This window comes from Podarcis filfolensis (assembly GCF_964270895.1).
Source record: "Podarcis filfolensis genome assembly, chromosome: 17".
In the NCBI taxonomy this organism is placed as follows: Eukaryota; Metazoa; Chordata; class Lepidosauria; order Squamata; family Lacertidae; genus Podarcis; species Podarcis filfolensis.
In genome coordinates, this window is record NC_139621.1 from 6832505 (window position 1) to 6855010 (window position 22506).

Genomic DNA, 22506 nt, shown 5'->3' on the forward strand with positions numbered 1-22506 from the left:
TCCCGCGGCGGCGGCGGCGGCAGTGGCGGCAGCGTGCGCTATGGAGGGCGAGCGGAGCGCCCGCGCGGGCGGCGGCGGACGGCGAGGGAGGCGGCGGCGGCGAGGAGGGCAGCCGCGGGCGGGTGAGTGGTGGCCGCGCTCCCCGCGCCGCTTTCTGCACATGCACAGAGGGCGGCCTGTTGCTTCCGACTCTTCTTTCCCGTCCCCGACCTGCGTGGGCCCGCCAGGCGGCTGCTGCTGCTGCCGCCGGTGGTGCTGGGCTCAGGCCCGAGCCGCGGGTTCCCCATAGCTGTGTCCTGGCGGGGGAGGCCTTCCGCCTGCTCTCCGCTCACGAAGGCCCCTATCCTTAACTTCCACCAACCAGAGTCATCCTCCTGATCAGCTGAAAGTGAGCGGCGAGCCTGGGGGGGGGCGCATATGGGGTGGGGGCTCCCAGGCCCCCGAGGAGGAAAGCGCGGGAGGGGGCTCCGCCTTTGTCGAATTGAGAGGTGGTTTTGTTTTAGCTCTTTGCACCTGGTGGGAAGATGCATCCCAGCCAGAGTTTTGTGCCTTTGTTATGGGGCAGGTAGGCGAGCTGGAGAGGGTGGCTGGCTATGGGGAGGCGCCTCTTTGGACCGTGGGGTTGTAAGAGGAGGGGCGGGGCGGCGAAGGGAAGGGAGAAAGTTAGGACGGGCTTGTCGGGCACAACTGGCTGCGGAAGCGATTTCAAGCGGGCCACCTGAAATGGCAGTATTTTGAAGGGTGTTTCGTGCGATGGGCGTGGCCCGGGATCCCTGGTGATGTCATCAAGAGATCTTGCTCGGGGTGCAGGATCCTGGAGGTGCATCCAGGGCATACGCGCCTCAGGTTGTAAGGGGTCAGCGCCAGATGTTGTCGACAGACTCCATCTCCCCAGACAGCATGGCCGGCAGGGAGGAGGGGCATAGGCTCCCCTTGTGTGTCTCAGAAATTAATTGGGGAAATCTGGGCACTCGAGCCTAAGTTTTTCCTCTCGAGTAGGCTTGTGGCATGTGGAAGAAACTGCTGGATTTGTACATAGAACTGGGCTGCAGTTCCCTGGCAGAAGGATGGTGGTAGGCCTTTGCCAGCACACAAACCCCCCTCTTCCTAACCTGCACCTACGTGCAGTGCCCCCCCCAACACTTGCTGCCCACTGAGGCTTGAAAGGAAAAAGTGGTCAATGGATTTTATAAGACTTTTTTGTAAACTAAGTTCAGTGGTACCTCTGGTTGTGAACGGGATCCGTTCCGGAGGCCCGTTCGCAACATGAAAAGCCCGCAACCTGAAGCGCCGTATCTGCGCAGGTGCATGGCGCAAATTGGCCTTATGCGCATGCACGAGTGGCGAAACCTGGAAGTAACCCTTTCCGGTACTTCCGGGTCGCCGCGGGACGCAACCTGAAAAAACGTATCATGAAGCAAACATAACATGAGGTATGACTGTACGGTGGTACCTCGGGTTACAGATGCTTCAGGTTACAGACTCCGCTAACCCAGAAATAGTACCTCGGGTTAAGAACTTCGCTTCAGGATGAGAACAGAAATCATGCGGCAGCGGGAGGCCCCATTAGCTAAAGTGGTGCTTCAGGTTAAGAACAGTTTCAGGTTAAGAATGGACCTCCAGAACGAATTAAGTTCTTAACCCGGGGTACCACTGTACCTGCCTTTTACTTGACTTAAAGTTAAAGATAGTTACTTAAATCACTTATAGGCTGTTTCCCCACACATATTTTTATTTTTATTTTAATTTTTATTATTTATACCCCACCCATCTGGCTGGGTTTCCCCAGCCACTCTGGGCGGCTTCCAACAAAATATAAAAAATACAATAAAACATCAAACATTAAAAACTTCCCTAAACAGGGCTGCCTTCAGATGTCTTCTAAAAGTCGGATAGTTGCTTATTTCCTTGACATCTGGTGGGAGGGCATTCCACAGGGTGGGCGCCACCACCGAGAATGCCCTCTGCCTTGGCTTCTCGCAGTGAGGGAACTGCCAGAAGACCCTCAGAGCTGGACTTCAGTGAACGACTGGGGTGGAGATGCTCCTTCAGGTATACTGGGCCGAGGCCATTTAGGGGTTTAAAGGTCAGCACCAACACTTTGAATTGTTCCCCACCCCTGAGAGTAAAATCCTAAATAAATGAACACGCAAGACCCCATTGGGAGATACTGGTATCCACGGTCTTCCAAGTTGCCCAGCTTAGTTCCTGACTTTTCAGGCCTCTGTGATAGGAGCATCTTTCATTCCTTCCTAATAGCAAAAGCTCTGAAACCTTGGGTCTCTCACTTGCTTATAGGCAAAGCCCTCCATACTGTTGCATTTGTGAAATACCGAGGGCACTGTTGTTTTACTGAATAAACAAGAGAAACCACTCCTTTCGCAGAGCAAAGAACACCTGTCACACTTCCATTTTCTTCTTTCATCAAGGTAATACGTTAGAACCTCGAAGGAGAAACAAACATAAAAAGGTGGTCTTAACTCATAGCCTTACTGTATTCAAACTAGCCCTGAGTAAGTAAAGCTTTAGTTGCTTAATTACTGAATCAAAGTTTGAAGCTGTGATGTGTCTTCGTGAATAAGCCTGCAAAAGTTAGTACCCCTCTGACATTACTTTTACTAGAATCAAAAGCCATCAGAATGAGAGTAAGGCTGGGAGAACATTTGAGTCCCTACTTCTACGTAGCTGCTGCTCTTCCTTGCCCAGTGTGATGTCTGTACCTCTGATGCTGAGAGTCCTTGATAGTCTGCAGTTTCTTAGAGCCCTCCAAGCACATTTGATGGGCTGAAAAGATGCGAGAGATGTGCCCGCAGGTAGTTTTCTGGCAGAGCTTTCCTGAGTGGTGAATGGGCTTTTGTCACCTGGCCGAGAGAGTGTACCTCTGACACCTTCAGAGGTTTGCTGTAACAACTTGCAATACACTTTAAGGACAATATTGCTTAGTTTCAGACAGACTTGGATGCCAAGTCCCATGGAGGTGTCTAGAGCACTGTGTTCATCTATACTTGATCAGTTTAGATTATAGCAGCCTTGACCCTTGGTCATCTTGGCTTCTTAAAACTAGCTGCAGGGGGTTGGCTGGGAGTGGTTGATGCTTCACTAGAGAGAAAGGAAGTGCTGGTGTACCCCCTTCTTAAGCAGACCCCCCTTGACCCAGAAGGGTTAAAACAACTATCGCCCAGTGGCAATTACCCCCCTTTTTGAGCAAGGTGGTTGAGAATGTGGTGGCAGTTCAGCTTCAGGAGAAAGCGAATTACTTGAATCTACTCTAGACTGGATTCAGATGACTTGGAAACTTCAGTCAGTCCAAAATGCAGCAGTCTGGTTATTGGTGGGGGCTCCAGTTAGATCACATATGTGCTTCGGGTTGAGCATGTTCGAGTTGCGCTCCGCGGCAACCCAGAAGTAACGGAGCATGTTACTTCCGGGTTTCGCCGCATGCGCAGATGCTCAAAATGACGTCACGTGCATGCGCGGAAGTGGCAAAACGCGACCAGCGCATGTGCAGACGTGCCGTCACTTGTTACGTTCGCTTCAGGATGCGAACGGGACTCCGGAACGGATCCCGTTTGCATCCCGAGGTACCACTGTAACTCCTGTTTTTAAAAAGTTGCATAGGTTGACAATTTGCTTCTGGGCCCAATCCACGGTGCTTGTGTTGGTGTTTAATGCCTTAAACAGTCCAGGATCTTCCCTGCAGACCCTCTTGGATCTTCAGGTCAGCAGAGGATTTTGACCAATGCCCATTATTTGTTGTTTCTAATGTTTCATGTTATTTATATATATCAGCAGAGGGGTCCCTCTTGGTAGTTCCTCTGCCCTCGGAAGTTTGCAGTTGCTGCTGGCCCAGGAGAGGACCTCCTATTATTATTATCATTATCATCATCATTTATACAGTGGTACCTTGGGATACAAACACCTTGGCCTACAAACACTTCTGGTTACAGACTCTGCCAACCCGGAAGTAGTACCTCAGGTTAAGAACTTTACCTCAGGATGAGAACCAAAATCGCACACTGGCGGCACGGCGGCAGCAGAAGGCCCCATTAGCTAAAGTGGTACCTCAGGTTAAGAACGTTTTCAGGTTAAGTACATAACCAGAGGTACCACTGTATACAACTGTATGCATACCTGCAGATCTCAGGGCAGTTCACAACACAAAATCACAATATAAAAAACACAAAATACATAACAAAAATAAAAGCAAGAACAGCCCAGTAACCCCATTCTCTGTGACTTCCCCGAGATTCTGGAATTCCCCACAGAGGTGTGTCTGGTAGCTCCACTACAGCTTCCAGAGGATACTGAAGTCACATCTCTTTATTCTGCCTTTTGACATTTGAAGGGTATATTTTTAGGACCTAAATGTTTTGGGGGCCAACATGCTCATCCAGGTGGATTTTTACATTTTAAAGGAAATGTCCAGGTTTCCAGGGGGTGGGTATCTTTTTGGCTCATGCAGCTCGGGATCAGACTCCTCTGCATGCCACGGCCACTGCCAGCCTGAGCCGGGGAAAGAGGCTTGTGGGCATGGTGGCAGCCCCGTGCGCCTCTTTCCCTGGCTCAGGCTGGCAGCAGCTTGGGCCATCTTCTTTTTCCCTCTTCCAGTTATGGCAACCCTACCAAAATGTTGGTTGCTGGCATTCCTCTCAAAACCAGGTGTTTATTTTTGGAAATTTTAAAATTTGGATTTTGGAGTCACATGAACTTTAGATTTCTCAGCGGCCTTTGAATTTTTTCACAGCTCTCGTTTTACATTGAATGTAGCAAGAGCTTAGTCTGGTTGCTTCATGGGCCTTAGGAGCCAGGAGTTCTCCTGCCCCACTTGTGGAGGAACTCCTCCCACAGTTCCCAGTACGGTTTGGGATTTTGGTGGTGTCTTCCGGTCCTGGACTTCTCGCCTTGTTATTCTCCAACATACTTTCTGCTGGATTTTCTGGCACTTAGTAAGATCCTTTTGCACGTTCCCGCCCCACCCTTCTGACTTGTTTCTGTTTTTCATGCCCTCTTCTGAGGCATTCTGTATCCCTTGCTTCAAGCGACTCTGTAGTGGATGGAGGAGGAAGCAGAAGATAAGGTTGCGACTCCATAGGGCCCTTCATAGGCCCTTTCCTTTCAAGAAGGGCAGCACAGAGATTGAGTGATTTGCAGGCACCACCTTTGCAAAATGCCCCAAGTGGCCAACCCTTTGTTTGCTTAAGTTGGGACAGAGAGTGCTTCTGATCCTCTCAGCCTGGGTGATGCTGGTCTCGTGGTCTTTGCCTTCCCAGCTTAAGAGGGGCCTCTTGATAACCTGGAGAAGGGCGGCCCAACTTTTTGTACCATGTGGGCCACAAGAGTACTTTGACAGGGAACCCAAAGGCTGCACGCTGCCTTGTTGCAGAGGGGTAGGTGAGAAGCGAGGCCAAAATTTGACGCCCACTCTTGCGCTGCCAGTTAAGCAGGGTGCCAGGCTTTGGGAAGGCAGTGTGAGGGCAGGGGAGAGGGGGGCGGTCAGATGTTGCTGAGGGCAGTCAAAAAGGGAATTGAGGGCCACATGTTGAACCACCCTGACCTGGAGTGAGGTGTGGGTGGCTGAGGGAAGTTCAGGGAATGATTTCCTGCCAGTGAATCAGCCTTGCGTCTGGAGAAAACACACATTGACCCCTTCCTTCTGAACTGCCTCTTTCCCCACCCACATTCATTTCTTGGTGAGAACAGCAACTCTTGGCTCTTCTCTCCTGGGAGGTGAGACAGGGCAAAGGCTAGTAAACAGTCAGCTGAGGGGCATTATGGAGACAGTATATCAAGGGCATAGGGGCCAGCAGGTTAAAGGAAAGCTTTTGCTTGTTCTCTGGGGTTCATCCACACTTTCCCTTGATTTCTAGACACAGGCCCAAGACGGTTTTTTGTTTTTTTTTTGGTCCCACCGCTTTCCCCAGAAAACCCATGGTTTAGCTGCTGAATCGGAACAAACATCAGTGGGCATAAAACCCAATTGACGTTTGTTCCATTCATCGGTAAACAGCGGGTTTTCTTAGGGGAAACAGTGGGACAAAAAAGGTAAAGGTAAAGGGACCCCTGACCATTAGTCGTGGCCGACTTTGGGGTTGCGCGCTCATCTAGCTCTATAGGCCGAGGGAGCTGGCGTTTGTCTGCAGACAGCTTCCGGGTCATGTGGCCAGTATGACTAAGCCGCTTCTGGCGAACCAGAGCAGCGCACGGAAACGCCGTTTACCTTCCCGCCGGAGCGGTACCTATTTATCTACTTGCACTTTGACGTGCTTTCGAACTGCTAGGTTGTTAGGAGCAGGGACTGAGCAGCGGGAGCTCACCCCATTGCGGGGATTCGAACTGCTGACCTTCTGATCAGCAAATCCTAGGCTCTGTGGTTTAACCCACAGTGCCACCTGCGTCCCGGACGAAAGAGGACGCATGCCTAATGGAAGTGTGGATCCTCTGGTTTTGCTTGAGGGAACTCGCAGAGGGAGAAAATACTGCTTCCCCCACAGATATGAAGAATTGGTTGCCAGCCACGAATGGAGCATATCGCCACTTGGTGCATATCTATTTTGCACGCAGCGCTGTCTCTGCTAAGGAAGCAGGGAGGGGGTTACACACGGTTTGCACAATTTCCTCCACCAGTGAGCTGCTTTTCTCTTGTAGGAAATCCGTCCCTTCTGAGGTGTTTCAGCACCGATGCCAAGCCCTTCTATTCTGCTCCTAATCACATGGGGCAATGGAGTATGTGGGCTCCTTCCTACAGAGGTTGCAGAATGTGCAGGGAGAAAATCCCCACAAATAACCAGGCCTGGGCAATGAGAGGGGGGCTTGTTTCTTTCAAAGCGAGATATGGGACAGAAATCTGGCTTCCTGTTATCTCACTCCTCTACCTTGGGTGAGCCATTTGGGGCCAGATCCAGCAGCACCCGCCTGCCGTTGGGCTTGCCCTGCTGGTGACGTCATCTAGTGGGAGCAGCAGGACTGCAAGTTGCCCGCCCTGTTAATTTCCCACAGGAAAAATGAATGAATCAGTCAGTTTGGAGGGGGGAAGAGGTGGATGGATGCATCTCAATTTCTTAACTCCTGACAGCACCTGTAGCATTGGTGCGCGCTCTGCACCTCTCCAACACGTCCTCCAAATCCGGCAGGACCCGGCAGGAAGAGAGACAGGCACGTGAAAGCTTTTTCAAAACATAAAACAGAACAGTAGTTTGCTGCCACCACCTCACTGTTTCCAGGACAGTCCCCAAAAGTAACCCAAGGAGAAAGATTACTCTTCAGTCTTTACCTTTACCTTTACCAGTCTTTACTTTTCATCGTTCAGCCCGGACACTGAGGTCCAGCTCTGAGGGCCTTCTGGCGGTTCCCTCATTGCGAGAGGTGAGGTTACAGGGAACCAGACGGAGAGCCTTCTCAGTAGTGGCACCCGCCCTGTGGAACACCCTCCCTTCAGATGTGAAGGAAATAAGCAGCTATCCTATCTTTAAAAGACATCTGAAGGCAGCCCTGTTTAGGGAAGTTTTTAATATTTAATGCTGTATTGTTTTTAAGACTCGATTGGGAGCCGCCCAGAGTGGCTGGGGAAACTCAGCCAGATGGGCGGGGTATAAATAATAATAATAATAATAATAATAATAATTATTATTATTATTATTATTATTATTATTATTATTATTATTATTATTATTATTACCGGACTGCCCCACTCTATGCCACTTTAGTGACACAGACAAAAATCCAATAGGCTCTGGTAGGCGACTAAGTGGAGTAGGCACTAGTTCAGCTTCCCCGGCAGAAAGGCACAAAAGGCAAAGGCAGGAAAAAAATCCTTTTTCCAAATTTATTAAAAAGAAAGGTTATGCAGAACATAAAAGTTGGCACATCTTTTACAAATCCCAAACAGAAATTAAAAACATTGTTTAATATGACTGACTATACTCACAACAATAACAGGAGTGCAAGCATAATAGTTTCAAAGTAGTTCTTGGCTGATTCTGCATCTCTGGGCATCAGGACAGGCCCTCTGCAGGGCAAGGTGGTGTGCCAGGCGAGGTGGGCTGCCAAAGGGTCTGCGAATTGCAAGTTAGTTTCCTAAGCTTTTATCCCTCTTGAACCCACGTGGATTCAAAACTTGGGAACCAATCAGTCCCTTAGATTAATTAACAATTCGCCAATGATTACATGGAGGAACAATAACTCAGGCTTGTCAGGAGACTTGACAGTTGAATCCTGTTTATCAAAAGGCCTTGAAGATTAAAGCATTCTCAAAGACAAACCAAATTCTTTGAGTTAGCCAGATAACCCTCTCACTCTGAATCTGAGTCCCAGACAGCAAGGTGTCAAGAACCACAAATCAGCTAGAAAAACTCTTTCCTGTAGGAAGGAGATGACCAGTTCACACTTTTAAAGACAGAAAGTCTCTGATTAGACCTAGATATGCTTTCCCAGCATTCTATGGCTTCTTTGGCTCTCCCATAATGCTCTTCTCTTGCATTAGCCAAAGTTTTAGCCTGCTAAGATTTCCCAATATCACTACAGCACCCCAGAGCTGTGTGAGGTCAGGGGGCACAGCGTATAATAGAACTGGTTGTCTGTTGCACACCTGGCCGCCTGTATGGGGGTCCCAGGTCCAGCATCAGCAGCCAGTCCTGCTGGTGCACAGGGACCCATGGAAGATTCCTGAGGGTACCTGAATGTGAGCGCTGTAGCCAAACCCCCCTCCCTTGGCCTTAGTTTCTGTGCCCCCTCCTCCGGCCCTCTGCAATCCTGAGCTAATAAGAAAGGCACACCTCACAAGGCTGTTGTAAGTTTGCTGTGCGCAAAGCACTTTGAAACTGGGAGGAGCTATATCTGTAGCAAGAAGTGATGATGAAGATGACAAGATTTGGGGCAGGGGGGAGCACAGCGCACAGTTTGCCTTGGTGTGGAAGCTATATCTATACTGCTGGGTAACTCACAATTTGAAGTTGGCTGTTCAGGGACCCTTAACGTTGAGCGAATTCTTAACGCGAGCACATTCTCATCCATGTAGTAATGACATTAGTATTTGTAAGAGATTAAACACTGAATGAGGGAACAGAGAAAAAACACTCAGAATGGTGTCCTCAGTTAGCCTCTGGCATGGGTCTCCTGGAGAAAGGAAGGGGGTCCATATGTCTTGCTAATCTGAGAGAATCGCATGAGAGCTGCATAGGACGTCCTCCTCTGTCAAAGCAGGACTTTGGATATGGAGCTCTGAGTGAGAGATACTCCTGTGCCCTGTGATCTTTGTTTTGAAACTGCTTTTCGATCGCTCAAATCCAGTGTTAGAAACTCAGATATATAAGCTAATTGCCAAATGGCACCTTAAATCTAGGTTATGGTCACCACAACAGAATGTCTAGGTGCCTTTTTTTGGAGTGGATTTATTATTATTCATTTGATTTGATTTCATCTTTAGATTTCAAAGAAAAATTCTCAAAGCGGTTTGCAACACATTAAAACATTAAGTAAAAGGAAGGTGTGGAGGAATTGCTTCCTTTCCTTTTATTCAGCTGCATTGGGTGTTCTTGGGGGTTTTAGTATTCTAAAAACTCTTTATCTACTTTTGCCACCCTATGCATAATTCCTCTATCATCCTACTCTCTCTTTAACTCACTATATTTTTCCTAAACGAAAAAGCTTCCTCATACTTGGGACTGTCCTTTGCCGAAACCAAAAGGGCTGAGGAAGAAGTGGATGGAAACCTGAAGATGTTCCCCGTGGCTCAACACCTCACCTAACCAGACCTCTCGGCTTCTCTGTCCTTTGTGCAGGTGCAGAGATCTGGCTGCTTGCAGGGGCCCTGTAGACAGCTGCCTGGCCGCTTGCGCCACCGCTGCTTCTTCCTCTGTTCCTTCGTGCGATGAGTGTGCGGCTGCAACTGTGATGTACTCCCCAGAGTGCAAGGCGGAGGTGACTCCCTCGCACAATGGCAACCACACCTTCAGCTACACGCTGGAGGACCACACCAAGCAAGCCTTCAGCATCATGAATCAGCTGCGCTTGAGCCAGCAGCTCTGCGACGTCACCTTGCGGGTCAAGTACAAGAACATGCCGCCGGCCGACTTCCAGGCTCACAAGGTCGTGCTGGCCTCCTCCAGCCCCGTCTTCAAGGCCATGTTCACCATGGGACTACGGGAGCAGGGCATGGAGATTGTGCCCATCGAGGGCGTCCACCCCAAAGTGATGGAGAGGCTCATCGAGTTTGCCTACACGGCCTCCATCTCGGTGGGCGAGAAGTGCGTCCTGCACGTCATGAACGGGGCCGTCATGTACCAGATCGACAGCGTGGTCAAAGCCTGCTGCACCTTCCTGGCCCAGCAGCTGGACCCCAGCAATGCCATTGGCATCGCCAACTTCGCCGAGCAAATTGGCTGTACCGAGCTGCACCAGCGGGCGCGGGAGTACATTTACATGAATTTTGGGGAGGTGAGTGCCCATGCAAAGGTGGGGGGGCATGGGGTGGGATGCTCTGGGTGTGGGGGAATGTCTGGTCACACGAGAGAACTGCTGCTGCTCCTGCTCCAGGAGGAATATGAATTGGGCTGCCTTTCGTCATGTACAGTGATACCTTGGGTTACATATGCTTCAGTTTACAGACACCACTAACCCAGAAATAGTACCTTGGGTTAAGAACCTTGCTTCAGGATGAGAACAGAAATTGTGCTCTGGCAGTCCGGCGACAGCAGGAGGCCCCGTTAGCTAAAGTGGTGCTTCAGGTTAAGAACAGTCTCAGGTTAAGAACGGACCTCCGGAACAAATTAAGTACTTAACCTAAGGTACCACTGTAGTCTGCTACTCCTCTTCATGGAGGAACACTCCCCACCTCCTTGAAATTCACCAAGCAGTGCCTCCACGCTGTCATATTCCAGCTCTACAGCCACTAGGGAGTCTCCTTCTCAGACTCCTTAAACTCGTGAGAAGCTGACTTCTGTCGCCACCCCTGGATTCTGCCCGTTTTCCAAACTTGGTGTGGAAATGTGGGGCTGCACATGTTCTTGTTTGTGACTACAGGGTCTCGTAACTGAGAGGCCAAAGCCTGGCTCAACAGAAAAGGGAAGTAAGGAGAAATAGTTATGTAGGTTAAGAGCACTTAGTGGCGGCAGGAACAAGCTTATCCCTCCCCAAAACTTGGGGTGTGCAGGCAAGCCATTTCTTAAATGACTTTCTAACGCCATTGCTTCTGAACCTGGTGCCATTGCCACATGCAAGTGCTGTTTACACAGCCTTTATTCTTAACCAGATATGTAGATCTTCCCCCGATTCTAAAATTTGTCTTCTTTTTGCAAGAAGATATTGGCTCCTATGGGAAGTTCTGTGAACACTGACGCTCTACAAGGATTTGCCTAAAGCTGCAGTGCTTAAAAAGTTTATAGAGGGGAAAGGAACAGCAACAGATGCCTTGTACTGATTCCATCCATCCATTTATTTTGCTCAGCATTGTCTGCATGGACTGGCCACAGTTCTCCAGGGTTTCAGACAGGATCTTCTCCTGTCTCTCCCCATAGATTCCAGGGACCTTCTGGGCGCAAAGCAGCCTAGTGCTTCTTTCCCTAGGAGCACAGTCAAGCTCCACTCTCAGTGGGGGTCCCCCAACATGCTGGCTCCTCCTGGCCTTTGCATGTTGGGCACGAAGGTCTTGCGGCTGCTTCCATGTGCCTTCCAGTGAATGCATTTTGAAGCCTCTGCAGGATCTGGAAGCCTGCCTTATCAGGATTCCCCATTGTGCCAAGACTTCTGCACATATTCAGCAGAAAGTTCTTAGAGGTCCCCTTTGGACTCAACACACAAAGGTCTGAGAGGAGCTCCTGGCCCTCTGCATAAGTCTTAACTCTCACAAGTTCAGGCAAATGCCTCAGGAGAGCTCATGAGGGTAAGAATTTGGTAGGCTCTCTTTGAGTAAGAAGTAAATGTTAAATATTTAAGAACATTTAAAGAATATAAAGACTGTACAGAAACATTTCTGTACTACTGGTCTTGTAGATGGGATGAAGATGGAACACCTCTGTACTTAGGATAACCCGAAAGGTGTAAGCATTTATGCTACTGTTTCTAGCATATGCATTTCCACTATGAGGCCTGAGTTGATAGAAACCACCTTCCAACAGCCCAACTTGTAACCCTTCTAACAGACGCAAGGACTGGGGAGTCAAAATCTTTGTTGCTGACTTAAGCTGCCACCCAGGAAATGTGGGTCCTTGGTTTCTTATGTCTGGGATAAATATAAGAAACTTCCCATCTCTCTCACACCTGAAAGGTGAAAGAAGTACTTGATTAAAATCCAAATAAAAGAAGAGCCATGTCAGAGATGGGCTGGTTTCTCAGATGTAAACAATCCAAGAAAATATGCTAAAAGTCTCCGTACATTTTTCAGATTCTTCTTTTGGTCCTCCTGGTCCCTGGTTTTGGAAGCTGAAGCCCCCAAATTAAAAAAGTTGGGGGAGTATTACTCCTTGCAGGCTGAATCTAATTTACTCCTCAGCATTCATCTGATGCGCTTGGGAGCAGCCACCCAACCCAGTAAGTGATGCTGGCAAATGTGCTGAGGAGCCCATTGCCATCGTGGTGACTCAGCTCAAGCAGTGATACAGCAAAGACGGCAACAGCTTCACCATTGCCTTCCAAGAGTTATCTTAGGCAGATGGCCCAGCAGAGTGGTCAGTAATGGTAGGATCTGCTCCTTCACTTCCTAGGAATGCTCTTGCAGTCCTTTTAGCAACTCCAGTATATCAAGAGGCCTTGGAACAAAGGCTAGTTCCATAAAACCACCGCCAGCAGCCAAGGAGCTTTGTAACATACCATATTTTTCGCTCCATAAGACGCACCTAGGAGGAAAACAAGAAAAATATTCTGAACAAAACAGTGGATGTGTGATTTTTGTGGTTTATTCTGTGGCCATAGACATGATGTGTGATTTGACGGGGAATTTGGGGTAGCCCAGTGCAAAAATCCTGAGAATCCATGTGGATCTGTGCTTTGTATCCATGTTTTTGCGCCATTACGGCCCCACAAAACAGTGGATGTGTGATTTTTTTTGGTGCAGGCTATAGTCATGGACATGCTATGTGATTCGATGATGAATTTGGGGTGACCCAATTCAAAAATCTTGAGGATCCATGTGCTTTTACCTCCCCCCTCCCAGGCAGCCTCCTTTATTGCTAGCATCCCTTATCTCCTTCCTGATCAACACCCCCTTCCCTTTTGTTTGCCTTAGAGTTTTTTCCTTAGCTGGAGCAGTTTTTTGCTCCTCCTTTTCTTTTAATTTCTCTCCTCATTGCTTTAGTCTTCCTGTCTCCTCTCCTTGTAAGTTCGCTGTCTTCACCTCCCCCGGCAGCCTCCTTTACCCGCAGCCTTATCTCCCTCCTGATCGCTAGCCGATCAGCTGCTCAGCAGCTTCCTTTCAACACCCCTTCCCCTCTTTCTTTAAAAAAAAAAAGCATTATCTGCTTTTCGCCCCTGGGCAATTCGGCTCCAGGGACCACGCATTTGCTCCATAAGGCGCACAGATATTTCCCCTTACTTTTTAGGAGGGAAAAAGTGCGTCTTATGGAGCAAAAAATACGGTAATCTCTCATGCAGTCCCTTGCTCATCTGAGAGCCTCAGAAATCTCATACCCCACCACCCCACCCCAGGACTCTTTTATTTGGCTGGAGGGTGGGGTGGAGAGGAGAGAGAGAAGGGTGCTCTAAGCTTGGTCTTCTCCTGCACCACTCATTGTGGTCTCACCGTAGCACCAGAAGGCACTTTGCTCCCCCTTGCAGAGCGGTCAAGGAAAGTGTCTTGTGTTGAAGGGCTCTAGCGAATCTGCAAAACGTCTCCTGCAGAGTTTTGCTGTCATGTCCTGGGTCTCTCTTCCCCACCCCACTGCAGGTTTCCAAGCAGGATGAATTCTTCAACCTCTCGCATTGCCAGCTGGTGACGCTGATCAGCAGGGACGAGCTGAACGTGCGCTGTGAGTCGGAAGTCTTCCACGCCTGCATCAACTGGGTGAAGTATGACTGCGAGAACCGGCGGCTCTACGTCCAGGCGCTGCTCAAGGCCGTGCGCTGCCACTCGCTCACCCCTCACTTCCTCCAGATGCAGCTGCAGAAGTGCGAGATCCTCAAGTCGGACTCGCGCTGCAAGGACTACCTGGCCAAGATCTTCCAGGACCTCACCCTGCACAAGCCCACCAAGGATGTGTCTTGCCGGGCGCCCAAAGTGGGGCAGCTCATCTACACGGCGGGTGGCTACTACCACCGGTCTCTCAGTTACCTGGAGGCCTACAACCCTTGTGACGGCTCCTGGATTCGACTGGCTGACCTGGAGGTGCCCCGCAGCGGCCTGGCCAGCTGCGTGGTGAGCGGACTCTTCTACGCGGTGGGCGGGAGGAACAACTCCCACGACGGCAACATGGACTCGAGTGCCATTGACTGCTATAACCCCATGACGAACCAGTGGTCTCCTTGCACTCCTATGAGCGTGGCACGTAATCGGATTGGCGTGGGGGTGATTGATGGCATGATCTACGCGGTGGGCGGCTCTTTCGGGAGCAACCATCACAACAGCGTGGAGAGGTAAGGGGTGGATGAGAAACAGGGCCCTGCAAGAGCACCGTATTTTTCGCTCTATAAGACACACTTTTCCCCTCCTAAAATGTAAGGGGGAATGTGTGTGCGTCTTATGGAGTGAATGCAGGCTCCATGGCTTCAGCGAAAGCAACACGAAGTCTCCGGAGCGCAGCGGGAGCGCTCCCGCTGCGCTCTGGAGGCTTCGGGCGGCTATCCCTGAAGCCAGGAGAGCAAGAGGGATCGGTGCGCCCCAATCCCTCTTGCTCTCCTGGCTTTGCTTCACTGGAGAGGCGCTGCACAGCTTTCCCTCTCTGCGCAGCGCCCCTTCAGCAAAGCGGGAGGAGAAATGGAAGGGGCTCCGTTTCTCCTCCCGCTTCACTGAAGGGGCGCTGCGCAGAGAGGGAGAGAATTTTTTTTCTTGTCCTCCTCCTCTAAGACTAGGTGCGTCTTATGGTCGGGTGCGTCTTACAGAGCGAAAAATACGGTACTTTGCTGTGTGTGTTCCTGCTTCTTCCTTTGTCGCTGTGGCTTTACCTTTGGTGCTTTTTAAATTGGGCACCTTCTCCCCCCGGCACTTTTGGAAAGGGACAGATACGCTTGGGAGGGATGGGGAGGAGCTGAAAGGGAGAGAAGATTGCAGGAATGGGAAGGCAGTCAGTTCAGACCCCTAGCAAGAGTGATCTGCCCCTCCTTGGGCAGCCTGGTGGAGAGAGGGAGGGAAAGAGAAGGTGATGTTCAAAAGAAAGGACCCACCTGTAATGGTTCTAGGGGTTGCTCGTGTGTAAATCGACGCCACACCTGGCTGGGTTACCTGGGTGAACCCTTTCTGTTGGGACAGCCACTCACCCGTGGCTGTCTCAATCGCTGGCAGAATCCGTCAGTGGGCGTTTCTTGAACTTCTTCCAGCAAAGAAGCTCTTTGACGCCTAGTCGCCGCCTACTCTCCCTGTGCGGAAGCCTTCTGCGCAGGGAGGGTGTGGGCAGCGGAGGACCCGTGCTCTCCCCGCTGGTCTCCGGCGAGGAGTCATGGAGCCACCTCGCCGATTCCCCCATCTGCCCCCCTTCTCCACTGGTGCTACGCTGAATTCCTTCCCCAGAAGATGGGCTGCTTCTCTCCCTCCCGGGACGCTCTCCGGAACCCCTCTGGAGCCTTCCCTCCGCCTCTGGCTCCGATGGCAGTTCCCTGACACCACCTTTTGTGCAGGCCCTGCTTACGCCTGGTTTTGATCCCACCACACACCCCCGGCATGTGGCTCCCTACAGATTTTCCTTTAAGGAAATATAGCCATGGGCGCAGCCGGAGGAGGGCAGCTCTCCCCCCTAGATCAAGTAAAACAAGAGAAATGCTTAACTGACCAATCACGCTGGCTCTGTCCCCCAACCAAGTTCTGCCTCCCCCTAACAAAAATCCTGGCTACGCCCATGAATATGACCCAGACAGGAAAGGGGGCTGAGTCTAGGGAGGGATGGGGAGCTCTGTGGTCCTTCATACGTTGCTGGACTCCCAACTCCTGGCCAGCAGTGGCCAGGGGTCACGGATGAGGGTGATTGCAGTCCATCAGTGTCTGGACGTACAAAGGTCCCCCATCGCCAGTCTGGGGCGTCTGCCCATCTGGCATGACCCTGTGGGACTCTCCCCTGCACAGGTACTGGGTGGGTGGCAAGGGCCCGTGGGTTCTCAGGAGGCTGCTGTCTGTGCCGGCAGCATGCACAACTCAAAGCTGATGACCTCATTGCAAAGGGACAGGGTTGCCTGGGTGCCCTTTTTCTCCCAGGTGCCTGCAAGTGAAGAAAAGTCAACAGGAAGGTTATTTTGAGGGCGGGGACAGGAAGTGGCTTGGCTTCAGAATTGCTGATAACTGAAAGAACCACAAAGGAAGCCCTGACACTCTGCCCTGACCTGGAAGAAGGTACCTGCAGACCTGCTTCCCTCGATCTGAGGTGTTGGGGAACCGGCATGAGATACCCAAGAGTGAGGAAATAGCGGCCATTTTGATTGTCCTATTTCAGACAGCACGGAGGTCAGAGGACAGTAAACAGGCTGCAGGTGGTTCCCCTCTGAGTCAGGAGCAAAATTCACTTGTTTCCTGTCGCTCTTTCTACACCCTGCCTCACCCAGGTTGGTCACATGGCCAATGATCCTTGCTTTTTCAAAAAAAGGAAAAAACAGAGAAAATTCGCTCTGAAACCCAAGTTTTGAGCATGGGTGCCAGATACACAGCCAGCCTTGGCTATGACTTTTAAAGTAGGACCTTGCAACTTTCCAGAGGGAGGGGTGGCGGTGTGTGGAGTGCAGGCTTCTAGAGACTAATACTGTTCAGACACCCCTGAAAAAGCAGGTGGTGTCAGCAGAGAGGCCTCTGGTGAATTGTCCAGGAACAGAAATTTGCCTTTCAGTTATTTCCTTGCTCCTTTGAAACCAGAAGGGTTTTGATCTTCTCTTCAGATGGAAGCCAGATATCTAGTTCTGTGCCGACTGTTAACAATCTTCCCTTGAGTTTTGGGGAGACCTTTTGGCTACACAGGGGCTCTGCTCATCTGCTGTTGTTTGACTGACGTTTTGGAGGAGGCCCTAGGAACAAGGTGGTGGTGGCAGCTGCTTATTTGAATCTGAACAGGTGTGAAATGCAGCCTTTCCTGGCCAGCAGCTAGTTTTATGGAGTGATGGCTTTGTGGAAGTGCTGGGGGGCCAGACCTCGTGCCCCAACACGGACTGCAAGCATGTCCTGTCTTTTGCAGCTGCCCCTCCCTCCCGCAAGCACCTCTGGATACAGGAGCCAAGATTTGGTGCCCCCCTCCCTGCAGTTGCTTAACTCTGTGCTAGCCTGAGCCCCTTGCTCATGCGCACACATTGTCGACATGCCCTGAGGCGTCTCCTCCCCTCTCTTCCTCCAGGTACGAGCCAGAGCGGGACGAGTGGCAGTTAGTGGCGCCCATGCTCACCCGTCGCATTGGTGTCGGGGTGGCTGTGCTGAACCGTCTCTTGTACGCGGTGGGGGGCTTCGATGGCAATTGCCGCCACAGTTCAGTGGAGTGCTATTACCCTGAGCGGGACACGTGGGAGATGATTGCCCCAATGAATACCATCCGGAGTGGAGCAGGTAAGTGGGGCGATGGAAAGGAATTGGGTTCCTGTATCCCAGAACCTTCACCAAGGCTGTCTTTTCTCTGCTGGTTGCGCCAAGATTGGAGGTGCGCTCCTTTTGCTCTCATCTGGCCATGGGTGCTGCCTGGGTCGAGGGATCAGATTTGGTTTTACTCTCTGAATTTCCCAACTGCTCTTATATTGAATGGGCATCCTAGATTGACAATGGTGTTAGTAGTAATGGTGGTATTATTATTATTATTATTATTATTATTACTACAACTACTACTATTATTAGGCCATCCATCTAACTGAGTTGTCCCAGCCACTCTGGGCAGCTCCCTACAAAATATTAAAAACAAAATCAAACATCAAAAACTTCCCTCTGCAGGGCTGCCTTCAGATGTCTTTGAAAAGTTGTTTAGTTCTTTATCTCCTTGACATCTGATGGGAGGGAGTTCCACAGGGAGGGTGCCATTACGGAGAAGGCCCTGTGCCTACTTCCCTGTAGCCTCACAGCGAGGGGATCACCAGAAGGCCCTCGCTGGACCTGTTTCTGACCTGAGCGATGGAGGTGGAGACGCTCCATCCAGTATACAGGGCTGAGGCCATTTAGGGCTTTCAAGGTCAGGACCAACACTCTGAATTGTGTGCTCAGAAATGTACTGGGAGCCAATGTAGGTCCTTTAGGTTATATGGTCCTGGCAGCAGCTCCCAGTGATAACCTAAATCTCGGGTGGAGAAACCTGTGGCCTGCCAGATGATGCCAGACTCCAGCTCCCATAGATTCCAGCCAGCACGGTGAATGGTTGAGGACAATGGGCCTTGTAGTCTGAAAACATCTGGTGCCCCACCCCAGGCTAGAGGCTGAAGTGCAGCTGCAGCGCAGATGAGTCAGTCGCATGGCACTCACAGGCCCATTTGTTTTGCTGATGGGCCGGCCCTCCTGGTGCAGAGGCCTGTGCAATAGTAATGCAGCCGTCTCCTACTGGCGATAGGTCAGCGAGGTCTTAGTCTCCTTATTGCTGATTGTCATGCAAAAATTGGGGGGGGGGGTTACTCTGGGAAACAATGCCTTATGCTTCATTAGGTAAGCCAAAAGACTTCACACGTACTGCTTGAAACGAGACACTGCGTAAATATCTGTGGGGCCTCTGAATACGGTGGGATGAGTCGGGGTCAGGCTAGTCTGTCTTAACACGGCTGCTTCCTCCCACAGGGGTTTGTGCACTCAATAACTGCATTTATGCCATGGGGGGCTTTGATGGCACACTACAACTCAACAGCGTGGAGCGTTACGATGTGGAGGCGGGCACCTGGTCCTTTGCGGCACCCATGAGCCACCGCCGGAGTGCGCTAGGGGTCACTGTGCACCAGGGCAAGATCTACGTCTTGGGTAAGCTTGGCCAGGGTAGCTCTCTGCTGGGAGGGAGGTGGCAAAAGAACAAATGGCTGCGGAGGGCAGGGTTAGCATAGCTCTTTTTTGCCCCCACCCCCCTTAGCATATCTATATTTTTAAAAGAGAATATGATCATATGTATGGTGGATAAAGACACTGAGAGGAATTCAGTGTGGGGCTAAACAGATTGCTCCATCAGCTTGCCTGATGAAATCATCTCCCCTATGCTGTTCCCAGGGTTCTCCCAAGCCAATATAGGGGTGTCGCAGCTATTGTGCTAACACAAGTCTACTGGTGCTGTGCTCTAAACCACTGAGCCTCTTGGGCTTGCCGATCGGAAGGTTAGCAGTTCAAATCCCCACAACGGGGTGAGCTCCCGTTGCTCTGTCCCAGCTTCTGCCAACCCAGCAATTTGAAAGCATGCCAGTGCAAGCAGATAGATAGGTACCACTGCGGTGGGAAGGTAAACGGTGTTTCCGTGCGCTCTGGCTTCCATCTGTGTCCCATTGTGCCAGAAGTGGTTTAGTCATGCTGGTGACATGACCTGAAAAGCTGTCTGTGGACAAACGCCAGCTCCCTCGGCCTGAAAGCAAGATGAGCACCACAACCCCATAGTCATATTTGACTTAACTGTCATGGGGCCTTTAACTTTTTTACCTATGCACAGGCATGGTGGGAGCGATTAGTTGGACATGGTCGCTTGATTTTCTTGTGTGTGTTAATTGCTGGCTCTCTCCCCATGCAGGTGGCTATGATGGTCACACCTTCCTGGATAGTGTTGAATGTTATGATCCCACCACCGATACTTGGACTGAGGTGACCCACATGACATCAGGCCGGAGTGGGGTGGGGGTGGCCGTCACCATGGAGCCATGCCGCAAACAGGGCGATGAGAACTGCCATTGCTAAGAGAGAGTACAGTTCCTTTCAAATGGAGGAAAGAAAACAAATGGGAGAGGATTCAGTATTAAGACATGCCTAGTGCTAAGTTCTGTTCTGCCAGGACCAAGGAAAAGTGCCAAGGATGAGCAAAACTTCAAAACTGAATTTGAACTACCTATGAGGGGCAGTGACTCTGAAGAACTGTCCCTGCTCTGAGTTTTTATCAGGGTAGTGTATCTGGCGATTTACGATTGACCCTGCCTCATTCTAGTACAGTGGTACCTCTGGTTGCGAACGGGATCCGTTCTGGAGGCCCGTTCGCAACATGAAAAGCCCGCAACCTGAAGTGCCGTATCTGCGCAGGTGTGCGGTGCAATTTGGCGCTTGTGTGCAAGTGGCGAAACCCAGAAGTAACCCTTTCCGGTACTTCCAGGTCACCCCAGGACACAACCTGAAAAAACGTATCATGAAGCAAATGTAACATGAGGTATGACTGTATTGGGAATCGTCTAAAAAAGGAACCTGCCTGTCTATGAGAATTGCAGAAGAGAGCTTGATGTTCACAGTGCCCTTCTTTCCAGATGTCTGGCAAGGAATAGTCTAATTATTGGGGGTGGGGGTCTCCTTTGCATGGAACGCTTGGGAATACCTTGTAAATAGAGCATTCCTGCCTATTTGAAATGTTTATTGAACAGACAGTTTGACATCAAATTCAAGTCTGGATTTTTCTAAAGTTCCCCCTGCCTATTCAAACTGGTAAATTTTGACAGAATGCTGCAAAAGGAAGAAAACTGGGCAGACTGTTTGCTCTTGTGTGGCTGATAGTTCTGCAAGGTAAGTGAACATAGAACAGGACTTAAAAAGACTTCAGGTGGGCCCTGGCTGCTTTTGCATTATTGCCACCCCATGAGAAGTGCTTGGCCAGGGTGCTTCCTGCATCAATTGGTTTTGGTTTTGGTTTTACCATCAAACTTACTGGCTTGAAATGAACTGGTTTTTAAATTACACTTCTCACACAAATAAAGCAACTTTTTGCGATTAGTACGAAAGTTTATTTCTTCTTGCGCTCTATTTACAGCTCTGACAAACATTAGAACAGGGAAAGGAACACTGATCGCCTATAATAGGTACAGCCACTGTACATTCACGTCAAGGGTCATCTCCTTCACCAGGCTGTGCTCACAAGGTTCCACAGGTAGTCGCAGATGAAGCTGCGGGAGTGTTGGCTGCTGTCAAGATTGATAGGCTGAGCAATGTCTGGCCCATAATGAACTGAAGGCAAAAAGGGTTAAGGAAGAAAACATTATGTCTCCCCTCCCTGCAAGGAACCCCTATTTGCCTGCAGCGGAAGGATACTTCCTTTGACTATTGTTGGCTCACAGGAGTAGTCCCAGTCGATGCGGCAGATCTGGTAATAAAGGTGCACAATATACCTGTAAGACAAAATTGAACGTATGAAGCTTCCCAGATCAGATCATTGCCTACTCTGGCACCTGTGGCTGAGATCCATTATATATACTACAGCCCCCTGAACATAAAAATCCTATCTGTGTGATCACAATACTACTTATGCACGATACTACTGTTCAAAGCACTTCATAAGCCCAAGCTGGTTGTCATCCTTAGAGCACTGTAAGGTAAGTCACTAATTACTCCTCAGTTGCCAGTAGTGGAGGGGGCAGAGGCCAAGATACAATGTGTGCTGTAATGCCTAATAAAGGTTTGGCGAAGTAAATAAGTGCAATGTGAGGACTTCTTGATTCATGGCTCAGTCCCTTGGCTATTCAAGGGTGGGTAGGGGGAAATATCCCAATTGCACCCACTGGCCATTAAAAAGTGGATAGTTTTATCGGAGCTCATTACCCAGAATCCTCAGGGAGAAGTAACAAAACTGGGTTCCAGTTTACTTGGAACTCTTAAACCAGTTCAGTGTCACTGGACAAGGAAGAAGCCACGAAGGGACAAAGAGAATAGACACAGGATTATGCCTCATTCCCAGTCCAATAAACTATGGTTGCATTAGACTAGAGATCAAAATGTCTGAATTGAGCCACTATCTATAGCTGGACCTGGGATACGATGCTAGGCCAACACTTCTGTACAGACCACTCACAATCACTCCATCTCAGGATATAAGCAGGAATCTTCTTGTACTTAAAAATGTTCTTGAAACTGCAGCCAGCAGCATTCTGCCTCTAACTCAGTGGGAAAAGAAGCAGAGGTTCTTGTCACTGGCTTGGGCAACTTTTAAGAAACATTTAATAAAGGGTAAGTGATACAATAATCTACCTTTTCCCTAACCAATTCACAAGACTAGGTTTAAATAAAAGGAGCAGAGGGAGGTCTCTACTTACATAGCCGATTTGGACACAATGGCATCATTATCTGCATTCTTCTCTTTCTGCCTGATTTCTTCTTTCAAAGCCTCCAGTTCTTTCCTTAAAACGGTATGATGTGAGTTAAGGAATAATAACTATGATGCATTCCCCAAACCCAACAGGGGCTATTGGTTTCAGCAAGGGCAAATTACTCTGAAATAGTTATTTGTCCTCTGAAGAAGGGCAACGAGGTGCCACGAAACTTTCTGA

At 50.0% G+C, this 22506-nt stretch overlaps 2 protein-coding genes across 3 annotated transcripts in view; one reads left to right on the plus strand and one right to left on the minus strand.

Moving 5' to 3' along the window:
* Positions 1-20959, plus strand: KEAP1 (kelch like ECH associated protein 1). Of its 2 annotated transcripts, none has more exons than XM_083593460.1 (6): positions 1-122; positions 9777-10431; positions 13874-14559; positions 17448-17653; positions 18857-19033; positions 19782-20959. In XM_083593460.1, exons 2-6 carry the CDS (start codon positions 9889-9891, stop codon positions 19943-19945), a joined length of 1776 nt encoding a protein of 591 aa, XP_083449586.1. In that variant the 5' UTR covers positions 1-122; positions 9777-9888; the 3' UTR covers positions 19946-20959. The 2 variants fall into 2 exon arrangements, with proteins under 2 accessions (XP_083449586.1, XP_083449585.1); XM_083593459.1 differs by lacking the exon at positions 1-122 and adding an exon at positions 6555-7224 and having other exon boundaries at positions 9357-10431.
* The window catches only part of SPC24 (SPC24 component of NDC80 kinetochore complex), a 9577-nt gene continuing 8018 nt past the window's right edge, over positions 20948-22506 (minus strand). Inside the window, exons 4-6 of the mRNA XM_083594229.1 lie at positions 22273-22365; positions 21275-21351; positions 20948-21190 (exon numbers count right to left, since the gene is read on the minus strand). Of these exons, the coding sequence (XP_083450355.1) occupies positions 21084-21190; positions 21275-21351; positions 22273-22365 (277 nt within the window). The 3' untranslated portion in view covers positions 20948-21083. The remainder of the gene's footprint in view (positions 21191-21274; positions 21352-22272; positions 22366-22506) is intronic.